This window comes from Siphateles boraxobius, unplaced genomic scaffold, assembly GCF_051911475.1.
Source record: "Siphateles boraxobius isolate OS27281-9 unplaced genomic scaffold, OSU_SipBor_1 86, whole genome shotgun sequence".
Taxonomy (NCBI): Eukaryota; Metazoa; Chordata; class Actinopteri; order Cypriniformes; family Leuciscidae; genus Siphateles; species Siphateles boraxobius.
The window spans coordinates 6141886-6162741 of NW_027509215.1; the positions used below are offsets into that span (position 1 = coordinate 6141886).

Below are 20856 nucleotides of genomic sequence, written 5' to 3' on the forward strand. Positions count from 1 at the left end.
CCTGGGAATCAAACTCATTGACCTTGGCATTGCTAGCACTGTTTGAGCTTCAGTAATGGAAATAAAAACAGAAATATGATCATATTATATATAATTGTGAGTCCTTTGTCAGGATATAATGTAGTTTCCTGGCCAGTTAGATATGGCCTTAGATTTTGAGAGGAGTGGCAAAAGTTATTTTTTGACCCTGTTTCCCAGTGTCTCTGTGTAGAGTGTCATATTTTGAAATTTGAATGACGCTTTTTTTTGGACACATTTGCAGGAGAAACACCTCGTATGATGCAGATTTTTACTCAAAAATGGTAACGTTATTTGAATATAAAGGACAATTTAGCTTTCTAGCAGCGAGTAGGCCTATATGGTTTGTAACGTTAACCGTTTAGGGATAGTTTGTGAAATGGTTGCATTTGTATTCCTGATTAACGGTTTATTTTAATGAACATGCATGGTGCTACTGTGACTTTGTATATGTTTTCATGTGATGTTAAAATCATTTTTGTTATTTATAACTGTGGTATTTATGGGAATTAAAGGGAAGGTTTTATAGAATTCATCCACTGTTATAGTTTAGTTTCACATTCGACTGATCACTGATGGACTTCGTGTGCCCTTTCTCCGCGGCATTATTTTAATGGTAACGCCGGTTAGAAGAACAGCTCATTGCCGCCATCTTGCCACTGAAAACGGTACTAACAGTTTTAACAAAAAGCAGGACTTCAGCGTTCAATGGTGAGGATAAACATTTCGATGCATTACTAGAATTTCAAGAGCGTCTAGTTAACTTAAGCACGAGTACAAACATTTGCAAAAGAAAGTGTTTCTGGGATGAATGTTTTTAATGGACTACTTTTAGAGGACAGCTAACGTTACTACAACGTTACATACAAGTAAATGATAAAACTCCTTAAACTCAGATTAATATCTCATGTCCATGTATGTATGTATTTATTTATTTATTTATTTAAGACATATTTTATTTACGAAACCTGATCGCCCAGTTGGGGTTTATGACTGACCACCAGGAGGCGTCATTATAACTTTTACCCGTTTGCTTTTACCTCATCATTCGCTTCAAAGTTTATAACACACAAATGTTATTGCATTGATTCAACTGTTAGTTGTAACGTAGTTGGATGCAAAATAAAGTCTAAATTTAACACTGAACATGCCGATGCACCGCCGGCGCTTCAATGTTCAAATGGGGATTTAAATAATGTCAGTTGTTAAAAGGTTATCAAAACACTTCTAAATCAGTTTTTAAATTTAATTCAGTCATGTTGAAAAGACGTTGAAACGACATTGCAATGTCAGCGTTGATTCGATTTGCCAAATGGACACAAAATTCAACTATTCAGCTTTGATGTTTATTCAGATTCACCCGTGAATAATGTTAAACGTTGAAATGACTGCTGGATAATCGTGTAACTAGCCCTATTTGTGTGACGTTTTACTTGTGAGGTCCAGATTTTAAAATGTCCTCAAATACAGTAAAACATCCAAAGTGGTCCTTGTTTGAAATGCTTAATAAGATAAATCAAATCACGTTTTTATACCACCCCTAAAACTGACATCACCAGGTTGCAGTATGGTTTTGCAGGTATAATGACCACCATATTAAAATAATTTTGTCTGTGAGATGTTATAGTGAGATACTGAATGCAAGCTTAAAAAAAACCCTGATCGAACAGTGCCAACAGAACAAGTTCATCCGGATTGTCAAGTTATTGTGAACATTCAAATTGGAACAATTTGTCATTGAACATTAAAAACAGTTTGGATTAAAGCACAAGTTCCGATGACTCTTACAAAGATAGTGAGGTGAGACCATACGTCTTGTTTTTTGTTCAGTATGAATGAAAAATGTGTTAAGAAAATCAAAATAATGGTTTCTCTTTTGTTTACAGCAGCAAACTTGGTTTTCTTGAAAAGCATATCTAAAGCACAATATTTAAAAGCACAATACAGGTTCTCCTACAATTCTTTCTTTTTTTAACACACTCTCTCTCACACACACACACACACACTCATACTGACACTTGTAGTGACTTGTTGAGATTGAAGAGCTTCTAAAGCATGTTTTTCTCTCTTTTCTCTCCAGCAGAAGAATGTCTTTGACTCCACACTGCAGGATCTGAGCAGTTTAATGCTCCTTCACACAGAACAGCAGACACCATGAGCTCCATTCACTGCAGAGCCACGACTCGCAACACACTTTCTGCTGTCTCTGACACTTAGACCACATTGATTTGTTTTCTATGGTAGGACTGGAGCAGTGTTTGTGTGTGTGAAGAGGAGCCACTCAGGCGAGCACAGGAGAACTGAGAGACTAACAGAATTTGGTTGCATGGTGAGTTGATCCTCTCACTCATTTCTCAGCAATTTCCACACAACTTATTTTCAGAGGAACTGGGACCAAAAATGTGTTAAGTAAGGGAAACTGCTGATTTGTGTAAGAGGGAACTATATAGGCTATAGCTTTATTTAAATTAACAAAAGACATATGGCATCCGTTTTAGTTCTAGTTAACAACAATAATGTGAATAGCTCTGTACAGTACTTAAAAGAATACCATGGTATTGTCCAAAAATGGTATTTGAATGGAAATACTATGATGCAATTTGCCAGGTTTGTCTACATTCTGTTCATGAAGAAGCTTTATATGATTGTAAAGTACACACATTTTATAATATTTCAATTTAATATGCAGATTCAAATCAATTGCATTTATAGGCCAATTCCCAAAACATGTAAAAACTGTGGGTCTGTCATGCAATCAAAGCACTGCAGCATTGTCTCAACCGGTGTTAGTTTTGGGGCGAGGCGACCTTTGTTTGTTCGAACAATGGCAGAGACGGGGAAATACTTGGGGAAACCTGAAACAGGTTAGGGTTAAAAGTCCATAGATATCGCCGTCATGTTGTTAACACTAGCGGATACGATGAGGCCTTTTTCTCTGTTTGTTCATGTGACATTCGACATCAAGCTTATAGGATTTTTCCATTGGCTTTTGGATTATTTAAACTTAATTTATTACACTAAAATATAGAAGTTGGAAAGTTTGAGTTAAATAATTTGCAAGAGCATAATTATAAACACGTTAATTACTCGCCCTCGTGTCGTTACAAACTCATAAGACTTTCGTTCATATTTGGAACAGAATGAAAATCTTTTTGATGAAATCCGAGAGCTTTCTATCCCTCCATATACAGCCACGCAACTATCAGTTTGATGCTTCAAAAAGTTCATAAAGAGATCGTAAAACTAATCCTTATGAATTGAGCGGTTTTGTACAAATTTTCTCAAGGGACAATCGCTTTATATGAATTTAGGCTTTTATTCACATATAAACATTCATCAACACACACATCAGTTATGGTAAACGGAAGCTCAAGCATGTTCGCTTGATGTGCGAGAACGCAGCACGTTTGAACTTCTGCAGGAACCAATGAGGTTTATTCTCGTGTTATGCAGAACGTTTGAGCTTCAGCAAGAACCAATGAGGTTTGCACATCAAGCAGGTTCGGTTGAGCTTCTGTTTATGTTTACTGATCAATGTTTAAATGTGAATAAAAGTCTAAATTAAATCTAGGCCCGTATTCATAAAGATTATAAGAATCCTCTCAGAAAACTCTTAATTTAGCTTAAAATCTTTTACGTAGGAGTCTTAGCTTAAGAGTGATTCGGGACCGATCTGAGAGAAACTCTGAGTAAGGAAAAGACAAAAACTTTTATCTTAGTGAGGAGGCGGGGCTGACCCCGTTGCGATGTATGACACAATCTTTTGAAGACTGTGATTGGTTGGTTGTCCAAGAAGGGAAAAAAGAGTGATTTTAAGTATAGGGTCTATTCTAAGCCTTCACTTTGAAATTACATGCGTAATTTTTCCTATTTTACCATTCTCATACACACACACACTCACATTATATTTGTGTATATAAATCCTTTTTTTTATTTGCCATACTGTTAATTTCCTATAAGGTATTTGATTGGATTAGAATGATAAAAATTGTTCCAACAAACATGGAATAAAAAACAAGAAGGACAAGAAAGCTCAACTGGACAGAGGAACAGTGTTTACTGTGAGTCCAGTTTGTGGATGAACACAAGGCCATCCTTAAAGGAAATTCAGGCCGGCTGTCACAGCCCAGAAGCAGAAGTGGGAGCTTATAGCGGTTAATAATAACTAATTTACGGTTCATTCCCCCTGCTTGTGCGAAAGCCTGCTATATTCACAAATGCATTTTTTTGAGCCTGCAAGGTGGGAATGTCCAGTGGAAACTACATGAACTGCGACACAATAAGAGGTTCTGAAAGTGCTGTAATTGTGAGTTAGTTTTACAATCTTTTTTTGAAGCATCGAAGTGGTAGTTGCGTAGCTGTCAATGGAGGAACAGAAAGACCTAGAATTTCATTAAAAAGATCTTCATTTGTGTTCTGAAGATGAACTAAAATCGGTAACACTTTACTATAAGGTTTATAATTTAACATTATTACATGGCTTGGTTGAATTCTAATGTAGAATCCGGTCTGTTATTTCTTGATAACAGACCGCTGGTAAGTATAACACACCGTTGCCATTCAAAACAGAGCGTTGCCATGGATTCTAACTGTAGAGACGGAACAGACTATTTTTCTTTAGCGGAAGCAATACAATGGTTTTTAAATCAATAAACTCCTTTTTAAATCAATATTTTGTGTCAAATTATTGATTTATTTGGTAGGTAGCCATGTAATAAGCGGGATAATGTAGAGCGAGGCGGTTGTTATAGCGAAGACAACCCCTTCAGGCTGATTTAAGACTGTCGGGGTTGTATTCGCTATTACAACCGCCTCGCTCTACATTATCCCTTACTTAGTTAATGTATCATGAACTAACAGGAGCAATCCATTTGTTAAAGTATTTATTAATGTTTGTTAATGTTAGTTAATAAAAATACAGCTGTTCATTTTTAGTTTGTGGTAACTAAGTTAGCTAACTAATGTTAGCCTAACTGATGAACCTTATTGTAAAGTGGTACCCGAAAATCTTAAGGGTTTGGAATGAGGGTGAATAATTAATAACAGAATTTTCATTTTTGGGTGAACTATCCCTCCAATGTCACCAACAACCTCTCCAGTCCAATTTAGACTTTTATGTCCTGAAGTCAATTTTGGTTCAGACTGATTTGCTTCTCAAGAAACATTTATTATTACCAATGTTTTAAACAGTTGTGCTGATCAATTTAATGCATCCTCGATGAATAAAAGTTGTTTCTTTACAAAAAAAAAAACTATACATACCCATAATGCTTCTCTGTTCCTCTTCATGATGTTTTATGTAAGAAGCGACACTGAAGCCTGTTTGAGGTCAGGTTGAGCTAACCAGCTCACTTTCTGAAAATGTTTAGTAGCACTTCCTTATGTAGGTGTTCTTAGACAAAAAACAATTGATTCATTTAAGAAATTAAATAATGTTTGACTTCATCTGAAATTCCCCAAAAGGTGTCATTTCGGGCTTGTAGTCTGTTAGGCGGTGGTAACTATGTGGCCTATTTTAGAATCTAGTAGGGTAGGAAGTCCCCACAATGATTTAGAAGTATAAAGCATGTGTTTATATGTACATGTCGTGGTGAAATATGAGTGCTATCTGATGTGAACTGCATCAGATAGCACATGCTACAGCTCATCACTTATGAAATGCCATAATCATGCTGGCAGTCAGCGATGTAGTAAACATGCTGTTGTACCCAGATAGAAAAATGCACCAATGAGCACTTGTGTTTCCAGTTGTTGGAGGCGTCCAAAGGCTGTTTTGAGGGTGCATTCATACATTCCCCATGTTTTCACAAACAAGGCTTAAATGCATGTTTGAGCTGTCTTAACTGAAAGCAACCTGCACTGAGATATCTTAAAATATATCGTTGCCATTGTTTTGTCTCTAGATGTAATCTTTTTGTCTTTTTTTTTTTTCAAAGGCACGTTTATAAAAGCTACTTAAAGGTGCTCTAAGCGATGTCGGGTGACGTCACTTCTTGTTGACGTTTAAAGTATTGTCAAACAAAACGGAGGCTAGCTAGACCCTCCCTCCTCCTCATCCGCGCACTAACCCCCCCAATCCTCTTGACAGTTATTGGCTGGAACAGTTTGTTATGTTTCATGGTGCGGGTTAGCCCAGTTTGTTTTTATTGCTGTTTGTGGAGCCTGGGGTGTCTGCAGAGACCACGTTTTTTTACAGTGTGTTCAGGGGACAGGCAGCTAGCGGATAGTGAGGAGATGTTTGCTGTATGTGACAAAAAATGTTTTGGCCTAAAAAAAACGTGTGACATGGCTTAGAGCACCTTTAAATGCCCTAATTGAACTAAGGACTAATCCTGTCCTGTCTGTGAAACCAGGCCTTTGTGGTTTTGGTTTCATTAGGGCAGGATATGGTTTTCCTGACAGAGCTGAATGAAACCCAAAACTTGTCACGCATTTACATTTTCTCTAGCACATAACTCGCCCTGCACCTAGAGGGCAATAAAATGGAATAAAAAACCCATATATTTACAAGTCACATGTATGCTGAAAAAAAGTGGTGTAGGATTTACTTCAAAAAAGTTTTATTCAGAGATTTCTAGTTAATTTTACAAATATTTATAAAGAAACGTCAAGTAACACGCGATTTGAAATGTGAAATTTTGAAGTAGAATGACCCAGTTTGAAGTACTATTTTTTGGGGGGTAAAAACGTACCCCAATAATCTTCGGGGGGAAAAATGTCAGTGTATTCAGTGGCTATTAAGCAACTATCTAGAAACCACAGGTTACAAAATGGTTTCTGGTATGTTGATTCTTCCTGTTTCTTCATTTTTTTTATTAGTGTAATGTCTTGAACAAGACTTTTTAACTTTTCAGATCGTGCATTGGTGAGCGTGCCACTTATGAAGCTAGATATTGGGGGTTGCTTGGGGTTTCTAAGACTGTCTTTTGGTAAGCTGTTGTGGCTTTGTGTCGTTCTGTTGCACGGAAAGCAGAACCGTGTGTCTCTGTCATGGTCTTAAAGCAAAAGCTTTCATCGTCCTCATTAGCATCACTATAGCAGTGACAGAAATACTGCTGCCAGCACCCCTGCCTGTTCACACACTCTCTCTCTCTCGCTCTCAGATGGCCTCACAGCGTTCTTCGCTGCTTCTCTAAAGATCATCCTTCTTTGCAGCTAAAGTCATATATCTCAGTATGGAATAGCTCCGGACTGAAGCAGGCGAGAAGCAAGGATGAGAAAACTCTGACAGACAGTTTCGACAGAGTCAAAATCACTTTTTTTAATTTTTACTGGAACACTGAATGATGTTTCTGCTGGCTGTTCTGTGCGTGTTGTACGTCTGGAGTCCAGCAAGGCTGATCGGTGGGCAGGGGCCGACATCGAATAACATACCTCGGAAAACAGTGCCAATTAATCGTAAGTGTAATTTATGACAGTTATGTTTGGACATCAAAATACCATGTACTTTGTTACTTTGATGTAAGGTAGTCTCAGAAAATATTTGTGCATCTAAAATGTTTGAAATATGTGCATTAGATACAAAATATCAAATTAAAAGGTACCATCTGCAAGCAAATTATGTTAAAGCCATTGTATGGCATGGTACTTGATGTCCATATTCATAAGTTAGGGAGCTTTAAATAATATAATGCTATTATCACCATATTAGCACCCACATTTTTTCCCAATATATAATTTCATGGTAAAACCCATAGTAATACATGGGGTATATAAATTGAAAGTTAGCGTTTCTCTAAACATTCTTTTGATTTATGTATTTTATAAAAACTTTTGTAATTATTAGTCGTCACATTTATTTATATAGTGCTTTATACAAAACATACTTTTCAAAGCCGCTTTACATTAATAAACAAAAAAATAGTGTTAATGTTGTAAAAAATTAATCTATTATGAAATTAATTAAATTGCTGCTGTAAAGAAGCTCTACAGAAGATAATAACGTAATTATTCAGCTCAAATCAATTCAATTGTTAGTGGCATTATCCAGCTTAATTCCGTTAAAATTTTGTTCTCATTGGATAAGTGCAGCAAAATGTAGCTAGTTACAATAATACAGTCAATGTTCTGATCATATTTTTTTGCCCAAGCACATTTTTAAACCACATCAATCTTAATAATTACTAATCATTTTGTATATAATCTATAATCATCCAATGAGATGGATGACATACTATAGAAACTGTAAAATTGAGGTGTGACCTTTAGTCAAGCATTGCTCATTGCTGCAGGGTTTGCAGCAGTCTTTAGAAGAAAAGACCCATGTTAACTGCCAAGTTTCTATTGGTTTCACACTTAATTCTTCACCTTAGTCTCCTTATTCTTCTCAGTCTCCAGAGCCACCATTTTTCAGAAATGCAAACTACCTGGAGTCTCCAGAAGTACAAGGTGTCAGGTTCTCATAACTTTGCTGAAACATGACCCGCACGTAGTAAAAATCACAAGTGTTGTGAAATAGTTTTATGGACAGATAGGTTGACTCATGAGGTACCAGCACCATTTCAAGTCAGAGAATGGCACTGGCGAGGAAGTCATGGTGTGAGCTGCTACTAACAATGAGCAAGACAGACCTTTTAGGGTAGGAGATCAACTCCCAAATCATACTGCCAGATTCTGGAAGATAAATTCTTCAAACAGTGGTGCAAGAGAAAGTGGTTCTGGTCCATCAACAGTCACTCTCAACCTATCTGTCTCTAAAGCCATTCAGTCTTCATGTATTTCACAACTCTTCAGCTAGTGATTCTTATTAAGTGTGGATCTGGTTCCAGGATTCTTTACCTTAGCAAAGTTTCTGAGAACCTGATACCTTGTACTTCTGGAGACTCCAGGTAGGGTGCAGTTCTAGAAAATGGTGGGACTGGAAACTAAAGGGTTTCTGATTCACACCTAATTCTTAGTCTTTTGCAGTTAATATCTTTTCTTCACAACCTGTTTTTTGTGACCCTGCTGTTCCAAGAAGTGTTTCATGTCCAATGGTCACATCTTAATATTGCATTTCTATAGTATAACATCCTTCTCATTGGCTTTTAACAATTTCTCTTCGGTTTGAGTTAAATCTCTCTTTCTTTCTTTTTTTGGTCCATTCTACCTGTGAAAGAAAACCTGCTTAATAATTATACACATCTGAATATAAGGTGTTGTTCACTTCCAGCCCTCATTAACAATTATATATCACCTATAAAATATTATATACAATTTTTATAGTAGTTATTAAGATTGATGTGGCTTGGAAATGTGCTTGATCCGAATCCAAAAACCATGATCAGAATATCGACTTGCATAATAATTATGCACGCACCGTATTTCTGTATATTTAAACCCCAACCGAGCAAGCCAAAGGTGACAGACGAGATATAGGACTACATTTCTTTGTTTTCAAACAACATTTAGTTGTTCTGTGTGTGACTTTTCCATTTTTGCCAAAAGTTTGCAACTCCTACCCTTGACTATGGCCTTCATTTGTTGCTAGGTAATGGAGGACGTTTGTTTCACGAGGAGGGTTTTTGGAACTACACCACAATGCTTCTGCGGGAAGACCTCAACCTGCTCATCCTGGGTGCCAGGGAAGCCATTTTTGCCCTCGATCTAGATGACATTTCACTCAAGAAGGCCATGGTGAGGTCTTAAATGCATAGTTACAAAAGCTTCTTATGCTGTGATAAAGTTGTTCACCAAGTCATTCTGCAGGTTTTTTTCCCCCCTAGTATACAGGGATGATGATAAGTTGTGTTGTTTCTCCTCAGGTGAAATGGACAGTCACAAATCAGCAGCAAATAGACTGTTCCAATAAAGGAAAAGATGCTATGGTGAGTTTTCACATTAGAAATTCAGTAAAACAGGTGCATTTTGGGATCACATATATTGATATGTGCGTGTAAAATGTTTGGACAAATAATACCTTGCACCAGCTTTTATTGTGTCTTATTATTTGTCTTGCTATATATTAGCAGATATGTACACTTTGATCACCTGAAGTGTATTTATTTATTGTGAATGCAGAGTACCGGTATTTAAGTTTTAAGACATTCTTTGTCTGATATTCATCTGATAAATGTTTAAAATGTACTTAAATTATATTTTCTAAATTTAATTTATGGAATGATCTTTATTTTTTTTATAAATACATGTGTGTCATTGTATAGATGCTACATGAATTTAAATGTTATGCAAATATCAAGGTAAAAAGATGTTTAAGGATGTTTTAAGCAACATGCAAGAAAGTACAACCTGCACGTATTGATAATTCCAGCAGATATCGACCGATATAAATCAAGTGCTAAGTAAAAGCCAAAAACAACCACGTGAATGTATAAATTCTAAGAACACACAGGAAAGGGAAGCGTTTGGTTCTGCTTGGTTAGACATTGTGGGCAGAATTGAGAGTAGGTCTATATTTACACAAAGATCACATCATTATTTGTTTCCCATGGCTATATTGTTTGTTTTTTCTTTAGAATGACTGCAAAAACTATATACGAATTCTTCATAAAAATAAAGATGGCAGTATGTATGTTTGTGGAACCAAAGCATTCAACCCATCCTGTGACAATATGGTGAGTCTCATCTATTGTATTCAGTGTTAGAGACTGCAAACATAGAATGTGCAGTATACAGTGTTTTAAGCATTTTTTTCCTTCGTGTTATTCTTAGTCCTATGCAAATGGTCAGCTGAATTTAGAGAACAAGCAAGAAGATGGGAAGGGAAAATGTCCATTTGATCCTTTTCAACGATACGCGTCTGAGATGGTTGGTACGTACTGACTGTTTATTCATAATTTTGTCAGTTAAAAACAGATTAAGCACAAATAAGTGTCAGTTCTACTGACACAATCATTTGGACTCATATGCAACTATCAACAAGTGTTAATTTAGTGCCAATAGTTTCCACATCATCTTTTTTTGTTTTTTGTCTCTTGCAGATGGAGCGTTATACACCGCCACTTCATTGAACTTCCGGGGCTCAGAGCCAGTTATGATGCGCAGCACAGATGAAATCATACGGACAGAGTTTGCAAGCACCTGGCTCAATGGTGAGATAATGGGGATGTCTAAACAAACCTTCAACCGCAGTGTGCTAAAGACAGTTACAACACATTAGGAAACTCATTGCAATACCTTACAACAATCTGGCAATTGTACAACAATTGTACAACAATTGTACAGCAATCTTTTTCAGCCAAAAGACTATAATACCTTTTATTTGTGGCTATTTTTATTAGCCAAAGAGTGTTAATAAGCTTGGATATAGTTATTTGTTAGTATGCCCACTCATTTCAATTGTAGAAAGTACACATTCTGAATGCTGAAATCTTTGCTTCATGGGCATTCATTCCCTGAAATATTTTTAAGCCAATTCCTAGTTTTCAATCACGGAGAACTGGAGTGCAAAACATCCATAGAACTGCAGCATATGGTGCGTTCAAGTCCTCCTGGGAAGTTCGTACTTACGAGGTGGGAAGTCATGTTTATGACGGCATGTGCGTTCAAGTCACTTTCGTCGGGGAAAGATGGCGGTGTACTTTCTCTTAATTAATTACACAAAAATAGAGCAAGTTTCTTAAACTCTAGTTCTAGAAAATGAAGAACAAAGAAATGTGCATAAGGTGCGCTTTGGTTTTTTATGTTTTTATTTATGAAGCCACTGCAAACTTTATCGTTTCATATTACATTGTTATATTATAATGCCATCATATTCTGTGCAGGCAATTAGCTTACTTCACTGTAGATAGAAAAGTCTAGCAATATCACTGCTAAATACCTTTAAGTATTGTGGTATTCCACCATGTTTCTCAGTGACACGCACCCGACTCGTAAAGATCGTGGTTTAAAGAAAAAACCAGAGCTTACCACTGGTATTTACGACATTGTGGTGGCGTTCCTGTGCGCTCAACTCGTAAATACGATCTTTACGAGATGACTTGAACGCACCAATAGGCCTGTCAGTTTTTCCATCTGTTTCAAGCCATGAATATTTAGATCACCTGTTAAGAGAAGAAAAACAAAGAATATGTGAACAAACTGCACGTTTCGGGCACTTGCAATCAATTTACAGAACCTGTTGCAGTATTTCAATCAGAATAAACAGCAAAACCTTCATGTGAAAAACACTTAACACTAAGGCATGGTTATAAAAGCTACTTAAATGTCCGAATTGAATTAAGGCCTAAACCAAGCTTAAAATAAAACCCTGTCTGTGAAACCAGGCCTTAAAGTGGCTAATGTAGTAAGACTGTGATATTAATAATCAAATTAACTATACAGCTTATTGATTATGCATACTATATAAAAGCAAGCAAGAACAATAAATGAGTGCAGTGTAAATGCATAACATGAAACTTTATGCATTGCGTTCAAATTCTGGGTTCAGCTGCTTGTGAATAGTATGTTTTATTAATAAGGGTTAGGCTCTTAATGCATTAAGCCACATTAAGTATTTTCTTTATAATGGTTTTCTATGGAAAAACGCTTAATGTGCAAACTACGTTCATATTCTGGGCTCACCTGCTTGCCTATTTATTGTGTGCATCATCAATAACCTTATACTGAATTTGATCTTTTAATATCATTGTCTTAGTACACTAGTACTAATTTAATTACTGGCAGTCATCAGAGGAAAGCCTGTTTTGCCCGCCAGGTGTGCATTACTGTAAGGGTGTGACATCACATGAAAATTATGAATTACTATGCAATTTATTATGCGTTGCTTGCAAAATAAAAAAAAAGATTTTGCTTTCTACTTTTCAATGGCAAGCAATAAAGAAACATGCTTTTTCCTATGTAATAGTGTTATCTTATCTACTATCGGGGGTTAACCGTAGAAAAAACAATTGCTAATGCAAAAATCTAACCAGCCAATCATGTGACAGCAACCAAATGTATACAAGTGTGCAGACATGGTTAGTGGTTCAGTTGTCTTTAAAAATAAGCATAAACTAAGGTGTCTTTTACCATAGAGTGATTGTTGGTGCCAGGCAACGTGGTTTGAGTGTCTGCTGATCACAGTCATTTCAAGAAAATGGTGTGAAAACACAGTTCTGTGGGTGAAAAATCATTGAAGTTGACAGGAAGGTCATAGTAACTGAAATATGTTATTTATCTGCCATTTAAGAACCAAATTTTGTCTACATGGCCCACATCCCGGAGGGAGAATCGAACCCAGAGGGGGACGACGACAAGATCTATCTGTTCTTCAGTGAGACCGCAGTGGAATATGACTCGTACACCAAGGTGGACGTCTCTCGGGTGGCTCGCGTCTGCAAGGTAAACCTCCTTTGAGTCATTTCGATATGATTAACCCATGGTAAGAAACATTGCAGCATTTCCCATCTATACCACATACAACATCTTTGCAAAATGATATCATTTTTTTCCACGCAGGGGGACTTGGGTGGGCAGAGGACATTGCAAAAGAAGTGGACATCATTTCTAAAAGCGAGGCTTGACTGTCCCGTTCCAAACATTAACCTGCCTCTTCTGGTCCAGGACATGTTCCACTTGTGCCAAGATAACTCGACCGCCTGCGTCTTTTATGGTGTTTTTACTCTACAATTGTAAGTTTGAGCTCTGTGATTTTGTTTAAAGCATATCTTAATTACTTGCACTCTCAAATGAAACTTTCAAAGATTCGATGCTACAAACCATTGAAACTGATGTGTCGTGTCTGATCGGCAGAGACTCCTCTCAATGCTCTGCAGTATGTGCATACAAAATTGAAGACATCAAGACGGTGTTCTCAAAGAGCAAGTTTAAGGCTCCTTATACCGTCGAGACGTCGTTTGTGAAGTGGGCAATGTACTCGGCCGAACTACCTGACCCTCGACCTGGAGCAGTGAGTCTTCTGTTCAATAATTCTGTTTGGCATTTGTTCAATAATACTGGATACCAAAGTTCAGTAACTTTCCCTTTGCTTCTCACTAAAGTGCATTGATAATCATGCCAGAGAAAAGGGCTTCACCAAAACCCTGGATCTGCCGGACAAAACGTTGCAGTTCGTTAAAGAAAAGCCTCTGATGGACCAGGCCGTCTCGGCCATTGGAAATCGAGCCCTGCTGGTGAAGAGAGGCACTGCTTTCACTAGAATTGTGGTGGCAACAGCGACTTCCTTGAACGGGAGCAGCCATCACGTCATGCTCATTGGCACAAGTAAAGATGCCTAATGTTAATCTATAGTTTATTTTTATTAGTAAACCCTTAAAAGAAATTTAATACAAAATGTGTTTAATTGTCAGAAAAATTTATTCTTTATGCAAAATTATTCTTAATTAATCATTTTTCTATCTACACCATTACTAATACAGATAATATAATTAATATGATATGATATAATTTAATATATTCAAGCCATTTAATGGCATCTTCAGTTGTGTAAGTGCGTTTAAATGAGATTGTTGTCTTGTCTTCCACGTTGTGTTCGGTTCTGTTATGTATCAGAGAGCGGTTCAGTGCTGAAAGCTGTGAATTATGAGGGAGAGATGGTTATTATGGAAGAGATTCAGGTATTTGAGCCCTCAGAGCCCGTCAAGATACTGCGACTTTCAAACACCAAGGTAAAAAAGCTGATCAATGTGTTTATTTATCACTTAGCAACATCATGAGCTGTGTTTGTCGTGCAATTTTATACTCCCTGTTTCTGTCAGCAAAGCTAATTTTAATCCTTTAACTCATTTGGTAAAGCAACAATGCCAAAGCCATGGGTTGAATGGCATTCAAATCTTACATGGCAGTTAACAATTATTTTCTGTGTACACCAATGTACAAAAGGTCTGTAAAATATTTTTTTGAGAGAGGTCACTAATGCTCACCAAGGCTGCATTTATTTTAGTAGAAATACAGTAAAATTATTAAATATAATAATATTATATAACAGTAATATTATGAAATATTATTACAAACAAAAATAACTGTTTCCTATTTGAATATATTGTAAAATGTAATTTATACCAGTCATGCAAAGCAGAATTTTCAGCATCATTACTTCAATCTTCAGTGTCACATGATCCTTCAGAAATCATTCTAATATGCTGATTTGCTGCTCAAATAACATTTATTATTATTATCAATGTTGAAAACAGTGGTGCTTCATATTTTTGTGAAAACTGTGATACATTATTTGATGGACAGAACATTCAAAATAACAATTAACAAAAATAAAACAAAATAACAAAATCAATTTACTGCATCCTTGTTTAATAAAAATTAATTTCTTTAAAAATATATATTACTGACCTTAAACTTTTAAATGGTGCTGTGTAGGACATGTGTTGTTCTAAAGGATTATTTTGGGCTATGTATGTTCAGCGGGGACAAATCAAAATAATTGAAATCTCTATTATTGTCTATAAAGATGTTGAGTTATGTGTGATGTCATCCCAACAACAGCTGTACGTGGGTTCGGAGGTGGGCGTGGTGCAGTTGTCCGTTTGTGAATGTGGGCGGTACCACACGTGTCTGGACTGCGTTCTGGCCAGAGATCCGTTCTGTGGCTGGGACCTCAACACCAACCGCTGCTCTACCATAGACAGCACACACAGAACCAGAACCAGGTCAAAAGACTAATATAATATATACATTATGGTGATGGAAGTTTTACAGGAAAATGTTTAATTGTCAGAAAAATGAATGCATAATCTACTATCGCACACCATTACAAATATTGATATTGGCATATTTCTGATTGCTGTAATATTTTTTCTTCCACAGCACCGTGATTCAGAGTTTGAGTGACGGTGACGCCAGTCAGTGTCCACTAACTGGTAATTGTAATACAGAATATCCCAAAATCTTTATACTGTATGTTTTAGTATAATCTACATCTAGACCTTGTATTGCAGGTGGCAGTAAGCCAGTCAACATCTCGTTTTTCCATGGCAATACCGTGAAGCTGTTGTGCCAGCCTTATTCCAACCTGGCAAAGGTTCACTGGCAGCTGAATGGACAGCCGATCAGACCTTCAAACACCTTCCAGATCCTCTCGGACAGCCTGATGATCTTCAACGCCTCCGCAGAAGCCAGCGGCCACTACAACTGCAGTTCTGTCGAGGGGAAACACAAGGCCCAGCATGTAGTATATGATCTAAAAATGTGGTCAGGACCTGGGACTACAGCATCCCTCCGTGACATTAAGGAAAAAGAGAACACCCTAGTGGCAATGGTGGTGATATTGTCGTTAATTCTAGCTATGCTAGTAATTTGGAACCTGTACAAAGGGCATTTGCCTTTGCCATGTTGCCACAGTAGGGTAAAGGACACGCCGAACAGGTGCAGAGACGAGAGGTTCTCTGCAAACCAGGCTCAACAACATAAAGTAGCATCATCAATAGTGAACATGAACAGCAACAACAACTATGCAAACATCCAGAGGTGTTCCAGAGAAACAGAAAGACTCTCAACCACGGTTGGTTCCTCAGGTCAGATCTCATTGAGATATATAGATGATGAATCAGAGATCTGAGATCGTTTTAATGCACAGACTTGTTAATGCGGCTAATGAGATAGTTCATCAATTAATGCAGATCAAGCCCATGGGTGCTGGTTCCTCTTTTGCACCTGCTAACTCTTGACTAAACTGCTGTTTTGACCCACTTTGTGTCCTTGCCTTTCATTCTAAGTTCATCCACCAAATGCCAAATGTCCAATGGACAAAAAGACACTGAACCAAACTTTTTAGAATAAAGCCTGTCCACATTGCAGCTTATACTGGCAAAGAACTGCCAAAGTCATCACTTGGTGGTAGGGCTGCACAATTAATCGAATTTCTAATCGCGATTACGATTACGGATGCCAAGATTACGTAATCGTTCAAAACCGCGATTACAAAAGAAAATCCACTCTACGTGTGTGTGTTTAGAGCATAATTATGTTATGAGAGGCGAATCACGGCTACTTCAGAAAACCCAGCACAATATGACATACCAGGCAGTGACGTAAGTGTACGCTGAAATAAAAAGTCTTTCACCTCAGAAAAACGGACTTTACTGTCTTGTTAGCCGTTATACTGTGCTCGTAGCGCGCACTCTTCAATTGCACGCGCAAATGCGGCGGCGCGCGCTGTGTATCGCTTCACTGTATAAAGTGCAAAAGAAACTACGAGCATGCAACGTCGTTACAATGTAAATTACTAAGTCACGAAATAAAAGTAAAATACCAACAAACCACGTGTTAGCTGAGAAGGATTTGCACGCAGGTATGATTTTCATTCTATTCACCAGGATCTTCATTAACAGTTCTTGTTAGTATTGTGTATTTACCATCGTAACTGTCGTTTCCATAACCCCGAAATGCCCCTTTGTTTTCACTTTGTGTTATTTTTTATATTTTTAAATGACTGCGGTGGCTCATATCAACATTGTATCAACAAAAACTAGTTTGGGACTGCTATTTAATTGTTTTAGCAGCATAGTCCTAATGTTTATCTATTAGTAGGCTAGTCTTTACTATTAGTCATTCTTACAATTGATGTGTATGTTAAGTAAAGGGGGACAGTACTTGTGTGTGTGTTAACAATTTTTGTGTCAACATGTATTATAATACGCCTATATACAGGTCCTTCTCAAAAAATTAGCATATTGTGATAAAGTTAATTATTTTCCATAATGTAATGATAAAAATTAAACTTTCATATATTTTAGATTCATTGCACACCAACTGAAATATTTCAGGTCTTTTATTGTTTTAATACTGATGATTTTGGCATACAGCTCATGAAAACACAAAATTCCTGTCTCAAAAAATTAGCATATCATGAAAAGGGTCTCTAAACAAGCTATTAACCTAATCATCTGAATCAACTAATTAATTATAAACACCTGCAAAAGATTCCTGAGGCTTTTAAAAACTCCCAGCCTGTTTCATTACTTAAAACCGCAATCATGGGTAAGACTGCCGACCTGACTGCTGTCCAGAAGGCCATCATTGACACCCTCAAGCAAGAGGGTAAGACAAAGAAATTTCTGAACAAATAGGCTGTTCCCAGAGTGCTGTATCAAGGCACCTCAGTGGGAAGTCTGTGGGAAGGAAAAAGTATGGCAAAAAACGCTGCACAATGAGAAGAGGTGACCGGACCCTGAGGAAGATTGTGGAGAAGGACCGATTCCAGACCTTGGGGGACCAGCGGAAGCAGTGGACTGAGTCTGGAGTAGAAACATCCAGAGCCACCGTGCACAGGCGTGTGGAGGAAATGGGCTACAGGTGCCGCATTCCCCAGGTCAAGCCACTTTTGAACCAGAAACAGCGGCAGAAGCGCCTGACCTGGGCTACAGAGAGGCAGCACTGGACTGTTGCTCAGTTTTGCATGTCATTCGGAAATCAAGGTGCCAGAGTCTGGAGGAAGACTGGGGAGAAGGAAATGCCAAAATGCCCGAAGTCCAGTGTCAAGTACCCACAGTCAGTGGTGGTCTGGGGTGCCATGTCAGCCGGATGTGTTAGTGCACTGTGTTTTATCAAGGGCAGGGCCAATGCAGCTAGCTATCAGGAGATTTTGGAGCACTTCATGCTTCCATCTGCTGAAAAGCTTTTTGGAGATGAAGATTTCATTTTTCAGCACGACCTGGCACCTGCTCACAGTGCCAAAACCACTGGTAAATGGTTTACTGACCATGGTATTACTGTGCTCAATTGGCCTGCCAACTCTCCTGACCTGAACGCCATAGAGAATCTGTGGGATATTGTGAAGAGAAAGTTGAGAGACGCAAGACCCAACACTCTGGATGAGCTTAAGGCCGCTATCGAAGCATCCTGGGCCTCCATAACACCTCAGCAGTGCCACAGGCTGATTGCCTCCATGCCACGCAGTATTGAAGCAGTCATTTCTGCAAAAGGATTCCCGACCAAGTATTGACTATTGTGTGCATAACTGAACATAATTATTTGAAGGTTGACTTTTTTTTTTGTATTAAAAACACTTCTTTTATTGGTCGGATGAAATATGCAAATTTTTTGAGACAGGAATTTTGGGTTTTCATGAGCTGTATGCCAAAATCATCAGTATTAAAACAATAAAAGACCTGAAATATTTCAGTTGGTGCGCAATGAATCTAAAATATATGAAAGTTTAATTTTTATCATTACATTATGGAAAATAATGAACTTTATCACAATATGCTAATTTTTTGAGAAGGACCTGTATATTCAATGAAAATTGTGATAATCGTAATTAACAATCGCAATTACAATTTCAAGGGAATAACCGGCAATTGTGATTTTTGTGATAATCGTGCAGCTCTACTTGGTGGCTATATTTGTAACGCCACTGGGCAGCTATTTCAATCATGCAAAACCAGAACACTGCTTTGCAATATTTCAAATCATATTTGAGCTGCCTCATGAATGTTGCTGCTTGCGTTTAAAATAGCTTTTAAAAAAGCGGATTGTTTTTGGTTTAATAGCTAGCCTAAAAGTATTTAGTTTTGGACTTTTTCGTCGAAAGATAGCGCGCCAATCATTGATGCTCATGTGGTCATGGCTTGCATCATGAAAGAGGAAATACAAGCTGAGCCAAGTATCTTACAAGCACCTCCCGAGCTCCTGAACACATCGAAAACATTTGTGGAGTCGGTTTATAGGCTCTCCCCTATTCCTAAATCATACACAACTACATCACATATGCTACTAGCAGCCATACAGCCATAAATGTACATATACGTACACTCTCTAGTGCTTTTTGTTGAGCCGAATACATAATACATAATTTCCAGACAGGAAATGATCATCTTATCACGTACCTACACAAGCGACCAACCACATGTGTGGTTTATAAAATAGATTATACCACAATGTGAAAAATAGCACAGAAGGAGCATGCACAAACAGTTTCTCAGAAATCAGTAAAACCATGTAAAGAGTTAAGGGGTTGGTTACACAGAACGCATTTAGCATTACACCGCACTTTAAAAAAAAAAAAATTGTTAACATGCACTAGAAGGATGCCTTTGAACGTAGCGCTAACATCTTTTGCTGCGTCTTGCGCATGACAAATGCAGTACTCAAAAACACATTCTGTGTGAATGGCCTCTCAGTGATAAGAATTGCATTATGTCCAAAATTAATAAATACTGATTATTTCACAGGCCTAAAGGGCCATTCACACAGAATGCATTTTTGCAGTGGAATAATAATACATTTTAAAAAACGCAAGCGCAATGGTCAAACACATCAGTTTAGGTTTAAGCACAAGTTTAAATAGAAAAACAATAGAAAAGGAGTGCAGTGGAATAAAAAGTATTTTGTGTGAACGGCCCCTAACAAGGCCAAAAATACTGTTCTGCTAATAAATATATGTACTTTACTTGCTAGTAAGTGCTACAAACAAACTGAATCAAATCCAGTGATTAGTTCTCCCTCAGAAGTGATCATTTATTAACTCATAATCTTGTAAACATGATTTATTCCCCCAGGTCGGCTGATAAAAAAAATGAGCCCTAAAGTCTGAGGCAAGAGACTATTTTGATTCTATTTCAGGACAATTTTATTGGTTGTTTTCCTGTTTTAGCAGCACCCTTCGGAGTTAAAAAAATGATGTCTTGTTAAAACCTGCTGTGGGTGTTGCAACAAACCCATGTATGTTGCCTTTAAAGGAAATTCAACATGGACAAGAATGAACTTCCTGTATCTTCAGAATGCCAAGACAAGTGTCAAATGACTGCATCTTAGTCTGAAGTTTAATGCGGCTCATGTTACATGTTTATGTATGTATATATATATATATATATATGTATAGAATGTATAGCAGAAACTTGTTTTAGATGCTAACAATATTTTTAACTTAAATGCAATTTTTGTACCTTGAATGCTGTAAAATGCCTTTTGCCAATGAAAAACAAAAATAGAAAATGAGCACAAAAA

The 20856-nt window shown here is 37.4% G+C and overlaps 1 protein-coding gene across 11 annotated transcripts; it reads left to right on the forward strand.

Annotated features, from left to right (window-relative positions):
* The first annotated feature begins 207 nt into the window (after positions 1 to 207).
* Positions 208 to 16598, forward strand: sema4e (semaphorin 4e). Of its 11 annotated transcripts, none has more exons than XM_077222307.1 (17): positions 1628 to 1818; positions 1905 to 1965; positions 2102 to 2347; positions 7122 to 7416; positions 9488 to 9633; positions 9762 to 9824; positions 10473 to 10571; positions 10669 to 10768; positions 10938 to 11048; positions 13127 to 13278; positions 13396 to 13568; positions 13690 to 13846; positions 13938 to 14160; positions 14449 to 14564; positions 15397 to 15560; positions 15718 to 15770; positions 15849 to 16598. In XM_077222307.1, the coding sequence occupies exons 4-17, from the start codon at positions 7302 to 7304 to the stop codon at positions 16466 to 16468; spliced, it is 2292 nt and encodes a 763-aa protein (XP_077078422.1). In that variant the 5' UTR covers positions 1628 to 1818; positions 1905 to 1965; positions 2102 to 2347; positions 7122 to 7301; the 3' UTR covers positions 16469 to 16598. The 11 variants fall into 11 exon arrangements, with proteins under 11 accessions (XP_077078426.1, XP_077078422.1, XP_077078424.1 ...); XM_077222308.1 differs by having other exon boundaries at positions 1729 to 1818; positions 2099 to 2347; XM_077222316.1 differs by having other exon boundaries at positions 1758 to 1818; positions 2099 to 2347; positions 7174 to 7416.
* Positions 16599 to 20856: the final 4258 nt, after the last annotated feature.